Source organism: Nuphar pumila, chromosome 17 (assembly GCF_984573655.1).
Source record: "Nuphar pumila chromosome 17, dmNupPumi1.hap1.1, whole genome shotgun sequence".
NCBI classification, from domain to species: Eukaryota; Viridiplantae; Streptophyta; class Magnoliopsida; order Nymphaeales; family Nymphaeaceae; genus Nuphar; species Nuphar pumila.
Window position 1 is genome coordinate 76793149 of NC_143265.1, and position 17799 is coordinate 76810947.

The 17799-nt window shown below is 42.3% G+C and overlaps 1 protein-coding gene across 2 annotated transcripts; it reads right to left on the reverse strand.

Annotated features, from left to right (window-relative positions):
• Positions 1–8578: 8578 nt before the first annotated feature.
• Positions 8579–15844, reverse strand: LOC149812302 (partner of Y14 and mago-like). 2 transcript variants are annotated; one of them, XM_089992785.1, is made up of 4 exons: positions 15456–15844; positions 15254–15367; positions 11467–11709; positions 8579–9432 (listed from the first exon to the last, which is right to left on the reverse strand). In XM_089992785.1, exons 1-4 carry the CDS (start codon positions 15624–15626, stop codon positions 9355–9357), a joined length of 606 nt encoding a protein of 201 aa, XP_089848911.1. In that variant the 5' UTR covers positions 15627–15844; the 3' UTR covers positions 8579–9354. The 2 variants fall into 2 exon arrangements, with proteins under 2 accessions (XP_089848911.1, XP_089848910.1); XM_089992784.1 differs by having other exon boundaries at positions 8579–9056; positions 15456–15662.
• Positions 15845–17799: the final 1955 nt, after the last annotated feature.

Consider the following 17799-nt stretch of genomic DNA (forward strand, 5'->3'; position numbering starts at 1 on the left):
GACCCAGTCTCTGCACTGCAGGATTATCCGTGAAAGAAATCTCCCCTGGAGGAGGCCATGAACATCAACCCTCTCACTCTCTCTCTCTCCCTTCTATTTATGCTTCTGTACACATCCATTAGAAGATCATACATTGCTCCATCAAGCATCGACTGACCTGGACATTGACTGTTGTGGAACCTGATTCAAAGTTTTTACCCTTACAGGATGAGGGTTTGGGGGCTCATCCCAGCGTGGGTAGCATCATTCAACTCTCACTCTCTCTCTCTCTCTTCTATTTTTGCTTTTGTGCACATCCATTAGAAGATCATACATTGCTCCATCAAGCACCGTTTGACCTGCACATTGACTGTTGTGGAGCCTGATTCAGAGTTTTTACCCTTACAGAAGGAGGGTTTGGGGGTTCATCCCAGCGTGGGTAGCATCATTCAACTAAATGAGTTGTAAATCCTGATTCAGAGTTTTTACTCTTACAGAAGAGGGGTCTAGGGGCTCCTCTCAGCGTGGGTAGCATCATTCAACTAAATGAGTTGTAAATCCTGATTCAGAGTTTTTACTCTTACAGAAGAGGGGTCTAGGGGCTCCTCTCAGCGTGGGTAGCATCATTCAACTTGAAGAGTTGTGGAGTCTGATTTAGAGTTTTTACCCTTACAGAAAGGAGGGTCTAAGAGCTCCTCCCAGTGTGGGTAGCATCATTCAACTTGAAGAGTTATGGAGTCTGATTCAGAGCTTTTACCCTTACAGGATGGGGGTCTGAGGGCTCCTCCCAGTGTGTTCATGGGCTTTTGCCCTTACAGGAGGGGGGTCTGGGGGCTCATCAACCCTCTCTCTCTCTCTCTCCCTTCTATTTCTGCTTTTGTGCACATCCATCAAAAGATCCTACATTGCTCCATCAAGCACCGACTGACCTGCACATTGACTGTTGTGGGTCCTTACTGATGAGTTGCCTCTAAATTTATTCGACTCTGGGTCCTTACTGCACTTGAAGTTGAGTCGTTGTATTTTTTGTTGTTCGGTGGGTGGTGAGGCCCTCCTCTACTCTCTCAAGACTCTTAGCTTGGGCAATCTTTCTTTTGATGATTGTGGTTGTAATGTATTGTTGAAGTTAAAATGGAGAATGAAATGACAATAGAAATCGCTGAAAATTTACAGAAATAAACTAGACTCAATAACAAAGACACCACTTTTTACGAATTTGGAATATGACCTCCGGTTAGGGAGATATGACCCTGACAAGTTGGTCCTAATTCGGGTAGCGATTTACAGCGATTTGCTTACTGAATAACACTACAAATCGCTATAGCGATTTGCGGAAGACACTACAAATCGCTATAGCGATTTGTGGAAGAATCTACAAATGGCTATAGCGATTTACGGAAGACACTACAAATCGCTATAGCGATTTGTAGTGTCTTTCGCAAATCGCTATAGCGATTTGTAGTGTCTTCCGCAAATCACTATAGTGTTTCGTTGGAGACCCGAAAATACTACAAATTGCTGTATGAAAGCCCGATAATACTACAAATCATTGTTGGAAGGCCCAAAAAACATTTGGTCCGGAGGGCGCTGCCCCCCGCCCGCTGACCGCGCAGCGGGATCCGCGCCGGGGGGGAGCCCCCGGACCCCCCTCCTGTAAGGGCAAAAACTCTAAATCAGACAAATAAGTAGAGAGAGATGGGAGAGAGAGTGAGAGGGTTGGTGTTCATGGCCTTCTCCAGGAGGAACCTTTTACCTCCCTTGATTTCTTCTCTAGAGAGAGAGAGGGTTTTACAGTGTTTTACGAAGAAGAAAGAAGAAGAAGATGGCGATGGAGCAATGTAGGATCGTCTGTTGGATGTGCACAGAAGTAGAGAGAGGAGGGAGAGAGAGTGAGAGGGTTGATGTTCATGGCCTTCTCCAGGAAGAATTCTTTGTTTCCCTTGATTTCTTCTCTAGAGAGAGAGAGAGAGGGTTTTACAGTGTTTTACGGAGAAAAAAGAAGAAGACTTTGAAGAGTCAACATCATCCTCGACTTTCTGGATAAAGGACATGTTTGTCCTTTTTTTTTAACAGAGAAAGAAGAAGACTTTGAAGAGTCAACATCATCCTTGACTTTCTGGATGGGGGACATATTTGTCCTTTTTTTGAACAGAGAAAGAAAAAGAAGACTTTGAAGAGTCAACATCATCCTCGACTTTCTGGATGGAGAACATGTTTGTCCTTTTTTCGAACTGTTTGCTTTTCCTTTTTTGAATGAAGGGCATTTTTGTTATTTTCTCAAACCATCACTTTATGAGAAGAATAGCAAGAAAGGGTACTTAAGTTTTTGCAACAACACCAGAGTCCGATGCAAAGTTATGTCAACATACACGGGAATACAAGCCTCATGTGCTTGTATACGTGGTGCTCATTCAAAGCCCCGAACACAGACGTAGGATTCAGTGAATCATCGGGGGCGAACATACACCACCCTCTCATAGTGCTGGTGATTGAGCGAATAATGCTGTCCTGTAACATCTCCCCAACAAACTTCTCTATTTTTGCCTTTACATTGCACATCACGGTAGGGCCTCACACTCACGAGCCCACTTTTGAGCATCAACACCACGTGATGGTCCTGTGAACGACATGGTGGTAGCACCTTGGGCACTCCAAAATTGGCTGAAAATCCATCCAACGCCTTTTGAAGTTTGGGTAAAACTGACTCCTCATGCTAGCCATGTTGAGGTGGGGCAAATGGTTACATCACTAACCAAGATGCTTCACCGGACCCCTTGAAAAGATTGAAGACTTCCCTTAGCTGGAACCTCACCCATGCTATGAGGCTTATCGGCCCTCAATGTCACTGTGGTGTCACCTTTCAGAAAAATCATATGCATTTGGCCAAAATCCCAAGTTATCGTGCCAAGAGAACGTAGCCAACACATGCTCAGTACAACATCCACTTTATGCATTGGAAGCACATACAGGTCAACCTCAAAATCAGCTCCTTGTAGCTTCAACATAGTGTCATGGCACACTTCAGAATACTTCAAGTTTGTGCCATCTCTAATCATCACATCAAATATGGGGTGATCCTTCACCCGACAGTCCAACGTGTGTACTAGCTTGTCCCGAATGAAATTATGTGTTGAGATTGTATCTATAAGCACATTAATATGATGCACGTTCATAATTTCATCAAGCCTCATAGAATATGAGGTTTTATGTCCCAACTCGGTCTCATTTCTCATTACTCATTACATGTGAAACACAAGTCTTTTCTCATCTTCTCTTCTATGGTGGCTCTACTCAAATATTCCACCCTTAGAGCCATGAAGCCCCACCCAATTTGGGAGGCCGCTCATAAAGGAGATCACCTCTGCAACGGGTGTATGGGGGTCTACTTGATTTTTGCAAGGTTGTGAGTTGCTTATTCCTCTCCTCAATGCACCGAGAGAGAATAAAGCAATCACTCAATGAAATAGCAACTCCACTTGCATCTCCTATTATCACCCAATCCATCTTATATTCAGCCGACATTGATTGGCCCGTGAAAAAATTCGGAGCCTTAAACAACCAATCATGCACATCTGAACCACTAAGCTTAGGGAAGTCATGCATTTGCATGCGGGTTTGGCCGAGGGAGCCTGCATACGGGTTTGAACGGTTGGTTGGCATGCAGGCACCTCACACCATACAAAGAGTGGTTCAGTGGGTCATAGGTGTACATCAGCGTACCCAGACTGTGTAAGGAGCTCTGGTCGGCCATGGAAGGCTCTTGCTGCATTTTATGGAACCACCCTACAGATTGAAGTCCTGAAAGACTCGGCACACCAATGGGAGGGGACGGTTCAAACACATGCGGCCAAAGGCTGGCATGAATCCCATGAGGTCCTATTGTGGCCTCTTTTCTTGCTGCACATGCCACCTTTTGAGGGTCTCAGTGCAAATCTCATGGCAATAAAACTGCTGCTCCATGGATGCATGCATCTCATTTATAGAAGAGCGCAATTTGCTCATCATACGCACCAAAGCATTAAGATCAAGGGAGGGATTACTTTGCTTGTAAGAGGAGGTGTCAATCACCTCTTGCTGGTGCTCAGTTGGCTTTGATACCAGACTGGTGTGGCCCACACTCTCAATGTCAAAATTGAATACGTATCTGCACAAACGGATCACTCGGGGCTTTGTTTAGAGATTTGGACGGTTCATTAAACGTGTGTTTGGGTTATGAAGCCTCCCAAACATGTGTGTATCTATTGTGAGAAGGGTCAAATCATGTGGGAAAAGACCTATGCACGTCACTCACGGTGGAGGAGCATGCGGCTGTGCGAGAATGAGCTTTTGGTATGCTCAATGTACGCGATGGAGCCCTAAAAGACTTATCGATTCCCTGAAAGGTAGTTAGTGTCTCCAAAGATTAAGGCTAGCCCAACGGGAGTTGTTGCGCCCTGAGAACAACAAGGAGGAGGTATAATCAGGAGTTGAGAGGTGCTCATCATGTTGGAACCATATATCTGGTCACACAAGTATTATGGTAGGCCCAAGGAGTCTGCTATTGGTATGCTTAATGTTTAAAGTAAAGCACCAGGAAGCTTATGGCAGCCTTAGACATGATCGACCCTCATGCACCTAGCTGGTTGAGGCACGTCTATGTTGTATGCGTGGGTGAATCCTCCTGGGTTGTATCACCTAGGGTCGTTAGGCTGGCAAGGGTGGATTCACCTAGCATCGCACGAGTTCATGAAGAATTAGCCTATGACAACCAGTTTCAGAGCAGAATGATTCATGGTGACGTTGTGGATGGCTAAATAGCATGTTGTGCTCTCTCGTGTGATGAGACGTGGTGTTTACAAAGTCTGCAGTGGTGAAGTAAAGGTTATTTTTGGTCTAGATCTGGTTTCTAAATTATTGCCTAGATGAGTTGTTGTTGATGGTTGAGTGAGTACAATGGATGCATGCATGATGGGCATGAATGGATGTTTGTGAAGTCTGATGCATGAGAATTTAATGAGTAATTTCAAACCTAACCTGCAAAGACCCATATCTTCAATCGTGCTTGGGGAAGAACATAGGATCAACACTTTGCTTGGGAGACTTGACATCACTCATTGGGCCATGGACATGTCCTTGAAGTGTGGATGTTTTGGTGCCAACATAAGGAGTTGTGGAGTGGCTGACTCTTATATTAGAGACTTGTACTTGTTGGGATGTGGTGGAGTGCTTGAATGTTGGGCGAAGCAAACCGTGACACTATATTCATTACACTCAAGTGATGGTTTGGGGATCTCATGGTGAGTGGTCGTTCATGCTTTCTTCAAAGCATTGCTTGAGGTAGTCCTAGAACGTCCAAGCCAGTGAAGGGCTTATGATAGAGCTCGAGAACAGAACAAAATCCCTAATTGGCTTCTTTCTCTCGGTATGTCACAAGCAGCTGCGAGAATTTGGACGGACAACTTAAGTCGTGGGCAGGCGGGATGCCCAAGTAAGATGATATTGCCCAATGTGATGGGGTATGGATGCATTAGGCCTAGTAGGAAGGAGGCTGAATGGGATCAAAGCTCGAGCGACCGACCTGGATTGGGAGTTTAAGAAGGATAAATATCAATAAAACTGAAGTTTAGTCTAAGGAAAACTGGCAAAATATGTGAGACCCCTCCTCCATGTGGTTTAGACTTTGACAGAATGTCAAAGAGTTGGGTGGGGGAGAGCGTTGCAGACCAACTTTGTAGCACAATTGAGCTTGCACGCAGTATGAGATGTAGCAATGTTTGGGCACACACAAAGTGTGTGTGTCTTGCAAAGTTGGGGAAGCGACAGAGGGGTGATATAAAGCACCACAGAAGTGGAGGATAAGGTGCATAATGTGACAGTGTGCAATGTCCATAGACAATGACTCCTTTGAGGATAGGGTACCCCCTCAACTCAAAAATTTCTGCAAAACACAATGCGAGTAAGAGGTAATCAGTTTTGTTGGAAGAAAAGCCCTTAGGTTTAGGGCTTGGAGGCTGCATTGGACCGCGAGGATGGTGGACCATTGTCGAAGTGACTTGAAGTGTGTCATGGTATTGAGCATCGTGTGTTGAGAGTTGTGATGACACTGAGGTGAAGCCAGGGAATAATGCACCACAGGATAGAAGTTCAGGTGCCTGGGAGTGACACTAGTCGATATTTGCGTGAGTGCGAGGCATGCCCAAGGGTTTTGGATGCTTGAAATTTTGAGGATGATCACACATTTTGGTAAGGAAATTGTCTTTATTAAGACTCGAAAAGATGGGCAACTTGACAAAAAAGTATGTAGGAAGATGCAATGTATTAACAAATCTTCAATGAGGGGCTCGTGCTAGTGAGGATCTTGGTAGAGTGCGCTGGGGAAAGGAAGTCCATGATGTTGAAGACAGCGTAAGGTGAATCACAACGCAAGGTGAATGCTCGATTGTCGCTCGTGGTGTTAAGGGCAACACAAAGCAGATTCTTTGGTTGTCACTCGTGTTAAAGGAAAGCGCAAAATGGATTCTTTGGTTATCACTCAATTGGTGGCTCTTAGGGCAAACCAAAGACACCCCAAGAAGCGGCGTGTAGGCAGATCTTGCGTTGGGGATCCCTGCCGAGTGGAATTGGCAAAACTTGAAGTGACCGAGACAAGTAAAAGGTCGATGGGGCCTTGCAGGAAAAGTTGGGAAAACCCCCCAAAATTTACTTCATATTGTGGTGATTTGTGTGTGAACTGCATGTGTTGAGTGTTGGTGAAGTCAGGGCGAAGAGACGCCCAAAGTTGTAAAGATATTGGACATGCACGAGTGGAGCGTACGTGCAAGAAGGGATTCGTTTTTAAAGTAGTATATTTTAAAACAAGGGTTTCTAGTTGGAGAGGGATAAAGTAAAATGAAACCAAAGAGAATTGTGTGAAGAGAGACTAGCAATTTAAGTGAAGGCCATGTTCCTACTAACGCCAACTTTGCCGAGAACATCGAAGAGTTGGGTGGGGGAGAGTGTCAGAGGTTGACCTCATAGGTACTGTTGAGCATGCTGGTGAAAGAGAGCACCTCATGTTTGGGGTCGATGTGTATGCAAAGTCTCAGTGCAAACAAACGTTGTTGTGTGCAAATGGTGTTGTGAAACAACATCATTAGCAAAACCAATCGTGTGGGTGAAAGAAAGCACTTGACGCACAGGTAGATGACAAGCGCGTTTAGCAGATGTGTGTGCATTTTCTGGTGTTGCAAGGGTCAAAATGTAGTGGAGCACCATTTAGTGAAAAATGTATCAGGCATAATAGTGGTTGATATATGTTGGGCTATTGATGACATGTAGTAGTTTGGCAAGATGATGTGTAGCGGCATAAACATGATATGTTGTTGTACATTATGTTGAGTCGACTGACTAGAGGATGCCTTTAGATATTTGGTTAAGTACCTCTCAACCCAGGATAAGAGTATCACACACATAACGTTTGATACGCATGAAGGTGTGTATGGGTAGGCATGCACATGAGCTGAGTTCGAGTCGAGCCTGGGTTGTTCGAACTGAGCTCGGTTCAAAATGCTTGTATTCAAGCTCAACTTGAGCTCGGAGCCGAGCTTGAACAACATTGTTCAGACTCAGATTTGAACCCTTATCACTCAAACCCATGCACACATGACACACCATTACACCACATTGTTTGTTATGATTAATATGACCCAAAAAATTTATATATACTAAAAACCCTCTAGAATACAAAAAAAAGTTAAGTGAGATTCGAACTCATCACCTTTTAAGAAACTAACCAACGCCCTAACCATTAAGAAAATGATTCTTGAGATTTATTTTGCAAACATATTTTATATATACCTTATACAAGCTTTTCGGGCTTAATCGAGCTCAACGACTTGATCAAACTCGACTCATTTATCCACACCGAGCATGAACTTGTGTTCAAGCTCAGCTCATTTAGTTTTTAGAACGAATTAGCTTAAACGAGTCAAGCCTGAGCTAGCTCGGCTCGTTGTGCATCCCTACATGTGGGTTAGGGCTAATTCTCCCAAAGATCACATTAGGTGATCAGAGCATGGTAGCACATGGCCAAGCAAATGAGCATCTCAGTGAGTGATCTAAGGAGTGTTGCTCACTAAGATATTGTTACTATCAACTTATTGCAAGGCTATGGATCGGCAACGACCTTTCCTCAATCATGAAGTACATGCAAGTCTCCTGAGTGACGCTTTCAGGAGGTCGTGTCGCTACCATGGTGATGCAACGTTGCTATTGGATTTGGTTGTTAGTTGGGAGGGACGCGAGTGCCGCCCCCTCTTCAAAACTCAAACAGTAATTGCTTTCGCACATTTGTAAAGAGTAATGTGGCACCTTGCATAGGATGGTATGCGTAACCGTGGCTTAGGTTAGGAAGTTGTACATGAGAAGGTGTATAAGGCCGAACATCCGTCTAGACAATTGCGCATGAGACTATGTGCAGTGCCAATAATCATTTCAAAAGTCACACATGGGGTGATGTGTGGAGCCTAGGCCAAGTTGGGTTCACCTGGCGCCGCACGGGCTTGCAAAGAATTAGCCCATGACAGTATTAGCGCTTCTTTGTTATTCCCTGTATCCACATTACATTGGGCAAAGATCTCTAGTGTAATCTTGAACTTAAAACTAGCTAATGACCAAGAATGCATAACCAGTTTCACAATGCAAGTACAATTTCCACCACACTTTGACTGAGATCAAGCACCCCGGCTCACAATATAGAACGAGGCGCATACAAGGTTGAAACAAAGATGAGGACGCTTGAACAAACATTTTGGAACTAAACTGCGACATGGAAACCAGAACTCACCACCATTAGGAGGTTTGTCATCTAGCGTCTCACAAACGATGGATGGAATTACAGACTTGCAAACCATGGCATAGAGTTCTTAACCAAACTTAGCACCTTCTAAGAGAAACGAAGCAAAAGAGGAGCACAGACCTCATGAAACAGATGCTGCTTTTATCTTCTCCAGCCCTGCTAGCTTTTTGCGCCACCCATCCAATTTCGCCATTTTCTCTAATTGCTCTGGCTCAAGATCTCCCTCACTGGCAGTTTTTTGTTGTGCCTCTGCCAACCGAATCTGCCAGACATGTAATGTTAAGTCTAAAATAAATCTAAGGGCAAAAAGAAGGGCCACCACACTCTTTCAGAGTGACATCACTTGGCTATTTCCAGTCATACACAAAATATATCAACAAAAACCTAACCTAATTACATTACGGCAGGATGCTAAAATTTACAAACCCACTAAATGATTCATTTAGGGTACCATTCCCTGACATGTCAAGCAGAGTCGTGATTCAGCTTTTGGACAGATCCATTTCTCCAACCACTGATCGGGAAATGAATCGTCACATTTAACCTGACTTTCCCATTTATCATAGAAAGCTAAACCCACAGGCTTTATCATCCTTTGTTTCTTTGCGCCAAAGAGCCATAGAAAATGGATCCACTTCCTGCCACAACAAACGTACCCTTGAAAAAACAAGCTTAATGCCTTGAATCCAAAGCTTCAATCAGAAAGTATGAAAAGAAAATCAAAACCTTACAAAGTGAACGAGAAGCAGAATCAAGAGCCCAATCATTTTTCTTTTCAATGACAATGGATAATTATTAAATTAAGCATATCAGGCATACAAGGTGACAAGTTCTCAACCAAATCAGCCAATAAACAAGAGAAACGAGAACCAACGGCATTAACCAAGTAAATCTACCTTATCCTATTTCGCAGTACATCAGCCATAATCAGATTATGCATACAATCAGCATTGCAATGACCCCAACATTATTTCCTCTTTACGAAACAAATTATCATCTAGCTCTTGGGAAATTCTAATACTGAATCAAGATCTGAATCCCTAACATCAATTTTAGCCTATGTCACATGGGTGCGGGTACGGGTACGGGTGTGACACGAGTGCGGAGCAATTTCAAAAAATTTGGACACGGGAACACGGCTGTATATATATATATATATATATAATAAGATTATAATTTTTAAAGCAAAAATAAAAAAGTAATTCTATTGAAGTAACAACATAAACTTACCAAAATAAATGGATAAAAAAATAGACTCGATCAAAGTTACTGAGTCCAAAATGTGGACGGACTCGGCCGAGGTCTGTGGACCGAGTCCGACACTTAGTTGAGCGTATCCACCCCGTGTCCGGCACGGGCGAGCCGAGTCCGTGTGACTTAGATTTTAGCTTTGCAAAGCACTTTACATCAACTTCTTAAAAAAAACAAGTTGGAATCTCTCTCTCAGCCAATCACCTCTTTATTTCAGCACAATAGCAACAAGGGTGGAGCAGCACCCCATCAGTTCAATTGCCTTGAAACCTATGTCACATGGGTGCGGGTGCAGGTGCGGCACTTTCAAAAAACTTGGGTACGGGGGTGCGGCAAAAATATAAAAAATATATATATATATATATATATATATATATATATATATATATATATATATATATATATATATATATATAGTCCAAAAATTAGACATAAATGACCCTGAGTGTGTTGACCGCACCCAAGGTCGGGTTGACTGCACCGGGTGCCGCACCCGCATTGCGTCGTGTCGATGCGGGTGCGGCACCTAGTTGGCCGAATCCCTGTGACATATATAGCTTGAAACGGTCAACTACAAACACTAGCAAGAACAGGCCCACAACAAAGATGGCAGTAGCCCTTTTCTCCTGGGTCTTTGCAATCTAGAATTGCTGAACCATGACATGCATTACATCAGCTTACACCACTTTCTGGAAAGGTTGGTGCACCCAGAACACCCACAGACAGTAATAATAAGACATGCCTTTAAGTTTGCCTTTAACTTCATTTTAAAGGAAAAAAGAAAAGAAATAAATCTTAGTAATTCTAGCCAAAAATTAACAAAACTCCAAATCTATATGTAAAATAATTTGGTGAATGGCAGCCTGTGTTCTATTTTCAAGTCCTTTTTTTTAGATATAACAACAGGAAACTGCAGTTCAGACGGTGGGGCATGGGAGAGAATGAAGCTTTTCCATATGGCCCGCCTGCAAGCGGTTATAACCCCTCAGCCACACCCTCGCTCACCAGTAAGCCTGCTGCTTCAGCCTTATGGCAAAAGATGCACGCCCCAGGCATTGAGCTCTCAACGCCCTTCAGCATTAATGCTTTGAGCAACCGTGAGGAGCTCTTGTGGGCTATTTTCAAGTCCTTCATCACGTGTTCACAGCATTTTAAAATCTTCTAAAAGGTCACATAACTTGAGAACACATGGTAACATTCTGCATGTGGGTTGATTTTGATGAAACTAGCGCAAACTTGTTACTGCTTCAAATGTGAAGAAGCAAAATCCAACTTAACTTTGGCAATGTTAAATGCTCTTACAATAATTTATAGAAATAAAAGTGTGATATTTCAAAGCAACAATGTATGCTAACAACTATGTTTAGTTCGAACAGGATTTTGGTTACCAAGGATAAATGGAACCAGTATGGTGGAGGTACCTTTTTTTTCAGTGCACGAATCCTTTTATCAAGATCTGGACCCAATCCTCCTGGATTTGGGTTCTCCAATGAATCTGTTGATGCACTAGGCACTGCGTGAGTAGAAAGATCAAGCATGTTTATCTGATTGGCTAGTGTATCCACATTTTCTCTCTGGGGAACATCTGCAGAAAACCTCTCTCCAACTTCATTTGTATCAACACTCTTTCCTTTATCAGAAGCTGATGACAAAGCAAGAGCAACCTAGCAGAAAATCAAAAATACATTTCAAACAAATAATAAACACCCAGAAAGAAACCAAGAGGAGGCACATTGATTTATCGTAATCCCCTTCCACTCAGAACCCTAATGCATTAAAAACGTCATTCAAGGAATAAACAAGAATGTAAAAAAAATAAAAAGAGAGCTAACACCATCAGTCGGATAAAGCAAAATGTCAAAGGATAAAGAAGAAATTGCACATGTTAGTCCTTTCATATCAAAGGTTCAGCCCAGAACAAGCTCCAATCCAACCAGATTAGAATTTTCCCAGGTAAAGCTATAGCACTAAAGCCCATTGAGTTAGCTATGATCAAAACCTGTCCAGGCTGGCATGTATCACACACATTACCACATGTCTGACCCAAGCCAGTCTGCTATATATATAAACAAAGCAGGAGGAAGCAGATCCAGTGTTCTGGTCAGAACACTTATGTAAGTGTTCTGCCCAACTAGGGGGAGCCAAGTAGTGGCTGCCCCTTGTGAAAAGGGGGAACCCCTTTATTAAAGAGGGGGGCCCAATGTACTGCCCTCCCTCTTAAAAGGTAGAACACTTATATGAGCGTTCGGTCAGAACACAGAACCACGCCCTAGCAGGAGGGTATATTTCAAACCCAAAACTTGTAATGACACACAAGCTTACCCCCAAGTTAACTCATACGTGCACAGACAGGTACACATAGACATCCAGAAACTGTTGTTATTTGATCAGGTCAGAATAGGTTCAATCCAAATCCAAACCAAATAACATGGCATTACCTTTCTCCACATACATAATCTAAATATAACACTGCCTACATATATACATAATGTAAAAAAAAAAGGCTAGGAGCACTTCCAATGAAGTTCATACAGTTAAGACATCCTAAATGGTGGAGGGTCTGTAAACATCACTCTGGAATGATTAAGTTGGCCAAAAATTCATGTGATTGTTTGAGATGTCATAAAGTCAGGATGGAAGCACTAGCCCAAATGAGGAAACAGGGGAAGTAATACCTCCAACGAAGCATCTGAAACAAGAACAAAGCATCAAACACAGCACACTAAAAGCATCACAACAGTATGCAGGTGGTCAGAATTGAGAATCATCCTTCTCTTTATCGTTTATATATGAAATTATTGTGTAAAAACAAGCAGAAAGCATGTACAACTTAACCATACGAAGAAATAAGGTTTCTGGCATACTCTAGAAAAATCATTCTCAAGACTCTTCTCTGATCAGCTCTACAGGATGGAACAGACTGACGATCGAAAGTATGCCTATAGATCTCAATCCCCTCCACAAAAGTGCAACAGGCCACCATTCCCTAGTTTCCAACTTAGAGAATGGTTCATTGAAGCGTACAACTTAACCATACGAAGAAATAGAACATCTTAATTCAAACAAGCAACTTGCAAATAGGTGATGAACAGTTCCTTGCTCCACACCATACGAAAAACATTTTATTGGTTGTTGGAATCTCCTATTGCAATGGATTGCTTGTGAGTGTCGAACCAACCAGAATGAAGAAACCAAAAACAGTTTTGTTTTGGGAAGTAGGACCTTCATACCAAAGTAGAACATAAAAGAAATGAGTGAGCAATATATAGTGTGTTATTTGACTTCAAAGTTGAAAGCGTGAGGAATGCTGTTCACAGCAATAACATGATGTTCTTTGCTCAGCAGATGCATGACAGAAAGGCCCAAGCAGCCGACATATCAAGGTTGAGTTCCAAGCTCACGGAAAACCCCAATCAACCAAGCCAAAGAACCAACATCAATAATTCAAGGCAGGTTGTTTATGGAAGAGAAGAGATGAAAAAGAAGAACATATGTTCTCCATGAGTCTAGCCAAACCTTGTTGTGCCTCTCCTATTGACATGCACCAAATATAAAGGAAGAAATTATATAAGCACAAATTAACCAGCTCAAATCTCATCTTGAATTGCTGCCTATCTATGCATCCAGGTTCCCAATGAGTTTACAGTTTAAGGAAATGCTCGCAACCCACTTGAAATGCCAAAATCCATGATCAGTTCACTCTTTGGAATTTGGTCCAATTGTACCAAGCTCTCAGTTTCTCAAAAAACTGATAGCGGACTCGGTGAGTATCGATGAGGAATTTCCGATGTTTGTAGCTTCAGACAAGATTCCACAGAAACTTAGGTACATAATTTGTAGCTTCAGACAAGATTCCACAGAAACTTAGGTACATAATCCCATGATACATGATTCCATAAAACAATAGAGTTGCTGACCACATTGTTGGCTTGTTATCTCATACACGATTCCATGAAACCATAGAATTAACGGCCACATTGTTAGTTTCTCATCTCTGTTCCACAATCATGACAGATTTAGTTAATCAAAGAACGATCCACACTTGTTATTTGTACTCAAAGGGAATGACTAGTTGCCTGAACGCCAGCAGCCATCATCCCTTGGTTTGCTGATGATGATCTTTTGTTTGCTGAGTGGAAAATGCAGTGATAGACTTCCTGCTATGAAAAGCAAACACTACAAGAAGGGTTCTAAGTCTCCAAAAGGCTTCTTTTGTGCAGAACAAGAGATGCCAATAGTATTTCCTTAACCAACAAGTAGTAAGGAATAAGATGGATGATAATGAACCCATCAAACATCCCTACTCCATAAAACTGGATTCCACTTATCACCAAATACCAAATACTCTCTGTCAACAACTGGAGTACCTTTACAGTTTAATGTCAAAATACTTTGGATCTGAAGCAAGATTCTTAGTATACTGTCCAAAATTTGGAATTAAACTTGATTTTTATCTGAATAGCCTAGGCTTTTTTCTCTTTCTTCCCTCAACAAACACCCCCACTCCACATATATTTGACGCGTGTAAAGGCTAATTTTTTTTATTAAATTCTTGTGAGATTTTTTTTTTGTTTCCTCATATTTTTACAGGCAAAATATTCAAAAAGTTGGGAACAAAAATATGCAAAGCATCTTTAACTGTGATGTAGACATTCGAAACTGTAAATATCACAATAAATCACCACATTTTTGCTAAAACAATTATATCGTAATATTTTGAATACATCACAATGTTTGGGCCGTTTAAAACGGAGACCAAAATATCATGTTTTCCCCGATATTTTCAGAAATATCGTCAATATTTGTCACTATGAGGATGAGATAAGGTCTTTGACAAACAAATGCTTGTGACGTTGGTGCCACATGATAGACATTAGGTATATGTTCACTCCGATCTCTCAAGACAAACAAATATGATCGCAGCATAGAAATCTAGGGATTTTTTTGCCTTAGTTCCCACCCTTCGAGTGCCTCTCTCTAAACCCTCTGCCGAAACATTCAAAATTCGCCACCAAACAACCGCAATCAAAATTTTACTTAACCAAAACTTCAGAAATTCCGACAATCAACAGAAATCCAGAAGAATAGAACAAACATACAAGCAAGACGATCCACAGCATTTCGAAAGAGGGCCGCAAGACCGCCAAGATTAATAGAGGGAAAAGGTCAAATAAATAGTTCGGAGCAAAAAACAAGAGAGAAGAGTACATGTTGCTGCTTCTTCTCCTTCTTCCGTTCATTCCTCTTCGCCGACTTCGTCTTCGGCTTCGCATCCAGCACCGGATCGTAGCCCGGCGGCACCTCCGGCATCGCCTTCCTCAACTGCACCCGTCCGTCGAAATTCAAACACCAAAATGCATCAATATCCACAGAAAGACATTCCACAATAAGAAGAAGAAAAGAAACGTACCAGGGCGCCCTTGGGTTGATAGATGGCAACCTCATCCTGGGGAACGTAGCCTGCCCTGATCCTGATGGGCTTCCTGAGGGTGCCGTCGGGTCGCCTGGTGGGGGCGAGGACCCTCTCCCCTTCTTTTAGGGTTCTTCCGAAGAAGGCCAATTGCTCCTCCGCGGTGGCCATTGGGGGGTTTTAGGGGCGGCCCCACCGCATGCCTTTTGTTGAGGCAGGAGTTTTCTGGTACTCGTACTGTGAATGGTGGGAGGGAGTGTTAAAGAGATGCGGTTCGTTCTCGTCTTTCCCTGGTTTAGCTCTCCGAGTCTTTTCCTTCCTTCCTCCTTCTGCAGACGGAGAATGGCAGGGAAGAGAAAGGACGATGGACGTTTCCGTTTACCTCCCCCGTCGTGGCCCCGATGGATCCGAGCAGGGATCCAGAAAGCGGCTAAGTGACATGGCTATTTGACCTAGCCAATCACATGACAGCATTTCAGGTGAGGCCCTGAGGGTCTACATTATTTAACTGTGGGCCTTACGTGTCATGTAAATGGTTACTATCACGTAGCCATAGCACTTAGCCCCTCCTTTGATCTCAACTGGAAACGTCTGACGAGTGAATTCTTTCGGGACTCACAAAGTTACCGAGACGAAGAAACGAGACCAGCGGCCTATGTCACAAGGACACTGCGTGAAAGACACGGACCACGTTACGTTTGTCTAATTTTTTTTTTGTGTGTGTGTAAAGGGAACACGGCATAGGGTTAAGTTAAGTTGGATTATCCGGTTATCCCGTTGGTCGCTTCTTATGCAGCCCTGGCCACTGATCTGATGACCATCCATCTCAACATTTCTCGAGATGGACACCATGATTGGATTGTCTATGAATCGGATTTTATCCGATATCTGACAGAATATGATTTGATTTAGTTGCATTTGGTAAGCCAAAACCATATCCGATTGTAAGTGATACTGATATGACTTTGACTTTTTGTTACTGAACCCGACAAATATTCAAATTTAATGGATATCCGAATCCATACAATTCTATTATGATCTTTTCACCATCTGAATCCAGACTCAAATTCAAATCCATTTAACCAACAGGGGCTCCGCCTGTTTGGTAGAAGCTGTTAATGCATGTCACCATGTATTAGGGCGTTGCAAGTTCAAAACCCAATGGTATGTTGTGTAACTGACAGGTGTCTGCCTAACCCCAGCTTGTCATTAAAAAAAACATGCAATCAGTTGGATATGGTATTGGCTCATCCAATTCTAATTTAAATATTTTACAAATGCTAAGATCTCTCAATCAGATCGCCGGATATAATGTGAACACTTTTAGAAAGCATGAGAATGTCAGGCAAAAGGTGGGTTTTTTAAAATGAAATTTTCCCACGAGTTAAGTTACCGTTGGAGATAATTTCAAAGTGGGTTTGAATTGATTACTGAGCCCTTCTATAATTTCAAAGTGGGTTTGAATTGATTACTGAGCAGTTTGCTTCTATGTCTAGGCGAGTCTCTACTCGAGGTCGGTCAGGTCACTGAATCTATTGAAGGTCCAAAGAGGCACAATTGGTTTAGACTTGAGAATGATCGGTTTTGATGTGGCTGGTTTGGGATCTTGGCCTACTCTTTTGTTTTGTTTTTTAAAGGCACCGGGGTTTGGCATACTCTTACCAGTTATACAACTATACCATTGGGTTTTGAACATGCAACGTCCCAATACAAGGTGACGTGCACTAGCTACTCCTACCATACAAGTAGAGCCCCCGGACCCCCCACCCCCCCTGCGTTGGTTGTGGGAATCTGGGCGTACTCTTTTGGGTGGCATCATTTGGGCAGTGATTCTTTGCTTGATGATGATTTGTTTTCTTCACTTATTTACTTGAATAAGGGCACCAAAACTTTTGATCCAAATATTGTTTGAAAAATTATCCTATGGTACGACTAATTTGATGTGATTTTCTAAAAACCTTACAATTTTTTATATTCTTCCGATGTCTAAAATCGCAAATATCCAACATTATTAGGACACTTTTACCCTTCACAACTGCAAATTTATGTATTTTTGCGATAAAATTGTACCGCCCATCGAATATGTTCAACACCCACTTAAATCTAGGACCACAGATTTTTTATGCAAATTTATACCTCACAAACTCACATAAATTTATTTATGAAATCTTGATGAAACTGAAACCATCAAAATCATAAATATCCTACTCTTTTGTGTATACTAAATTTTTTTGCATAATATCTCTCTCAAATAACATACTTTCGCATATATCCTGAAATCGCATAAATTTATGTGTGAAACTCCACTTAAAGGGAACCAACAAAATCGCAAATATACTACTTA

What these genes read in the sequence shown, in the direction of transcription:
- LOC149812302 (XM_089992784.1), bottom strand. Translation starts at nt 15,626, where the DNA reads ATGGCCACCGCGGAGGAGCAATTGGCCTTCTTCGGAAGAACCCTAAAA. An exon ending in AGGAGAAGAAGCAGCAACAT is followed by an intron (nt 11,710 to 15,253) that starts GTACTCTTCTCT and finishes ATTTTCTGCTAG; the next exon opens with GTTGCTCTTGCTTTGTCATC. An exon ending in TTCGTGCACTGAAAAAAAAG is followed by an intron (nt 9,057 to 11,466) that starts GTACCTCCACCA and finishes CATGTCTGGCAG; the next exon opens with ATTCGGTTGGCAGAGGCACA.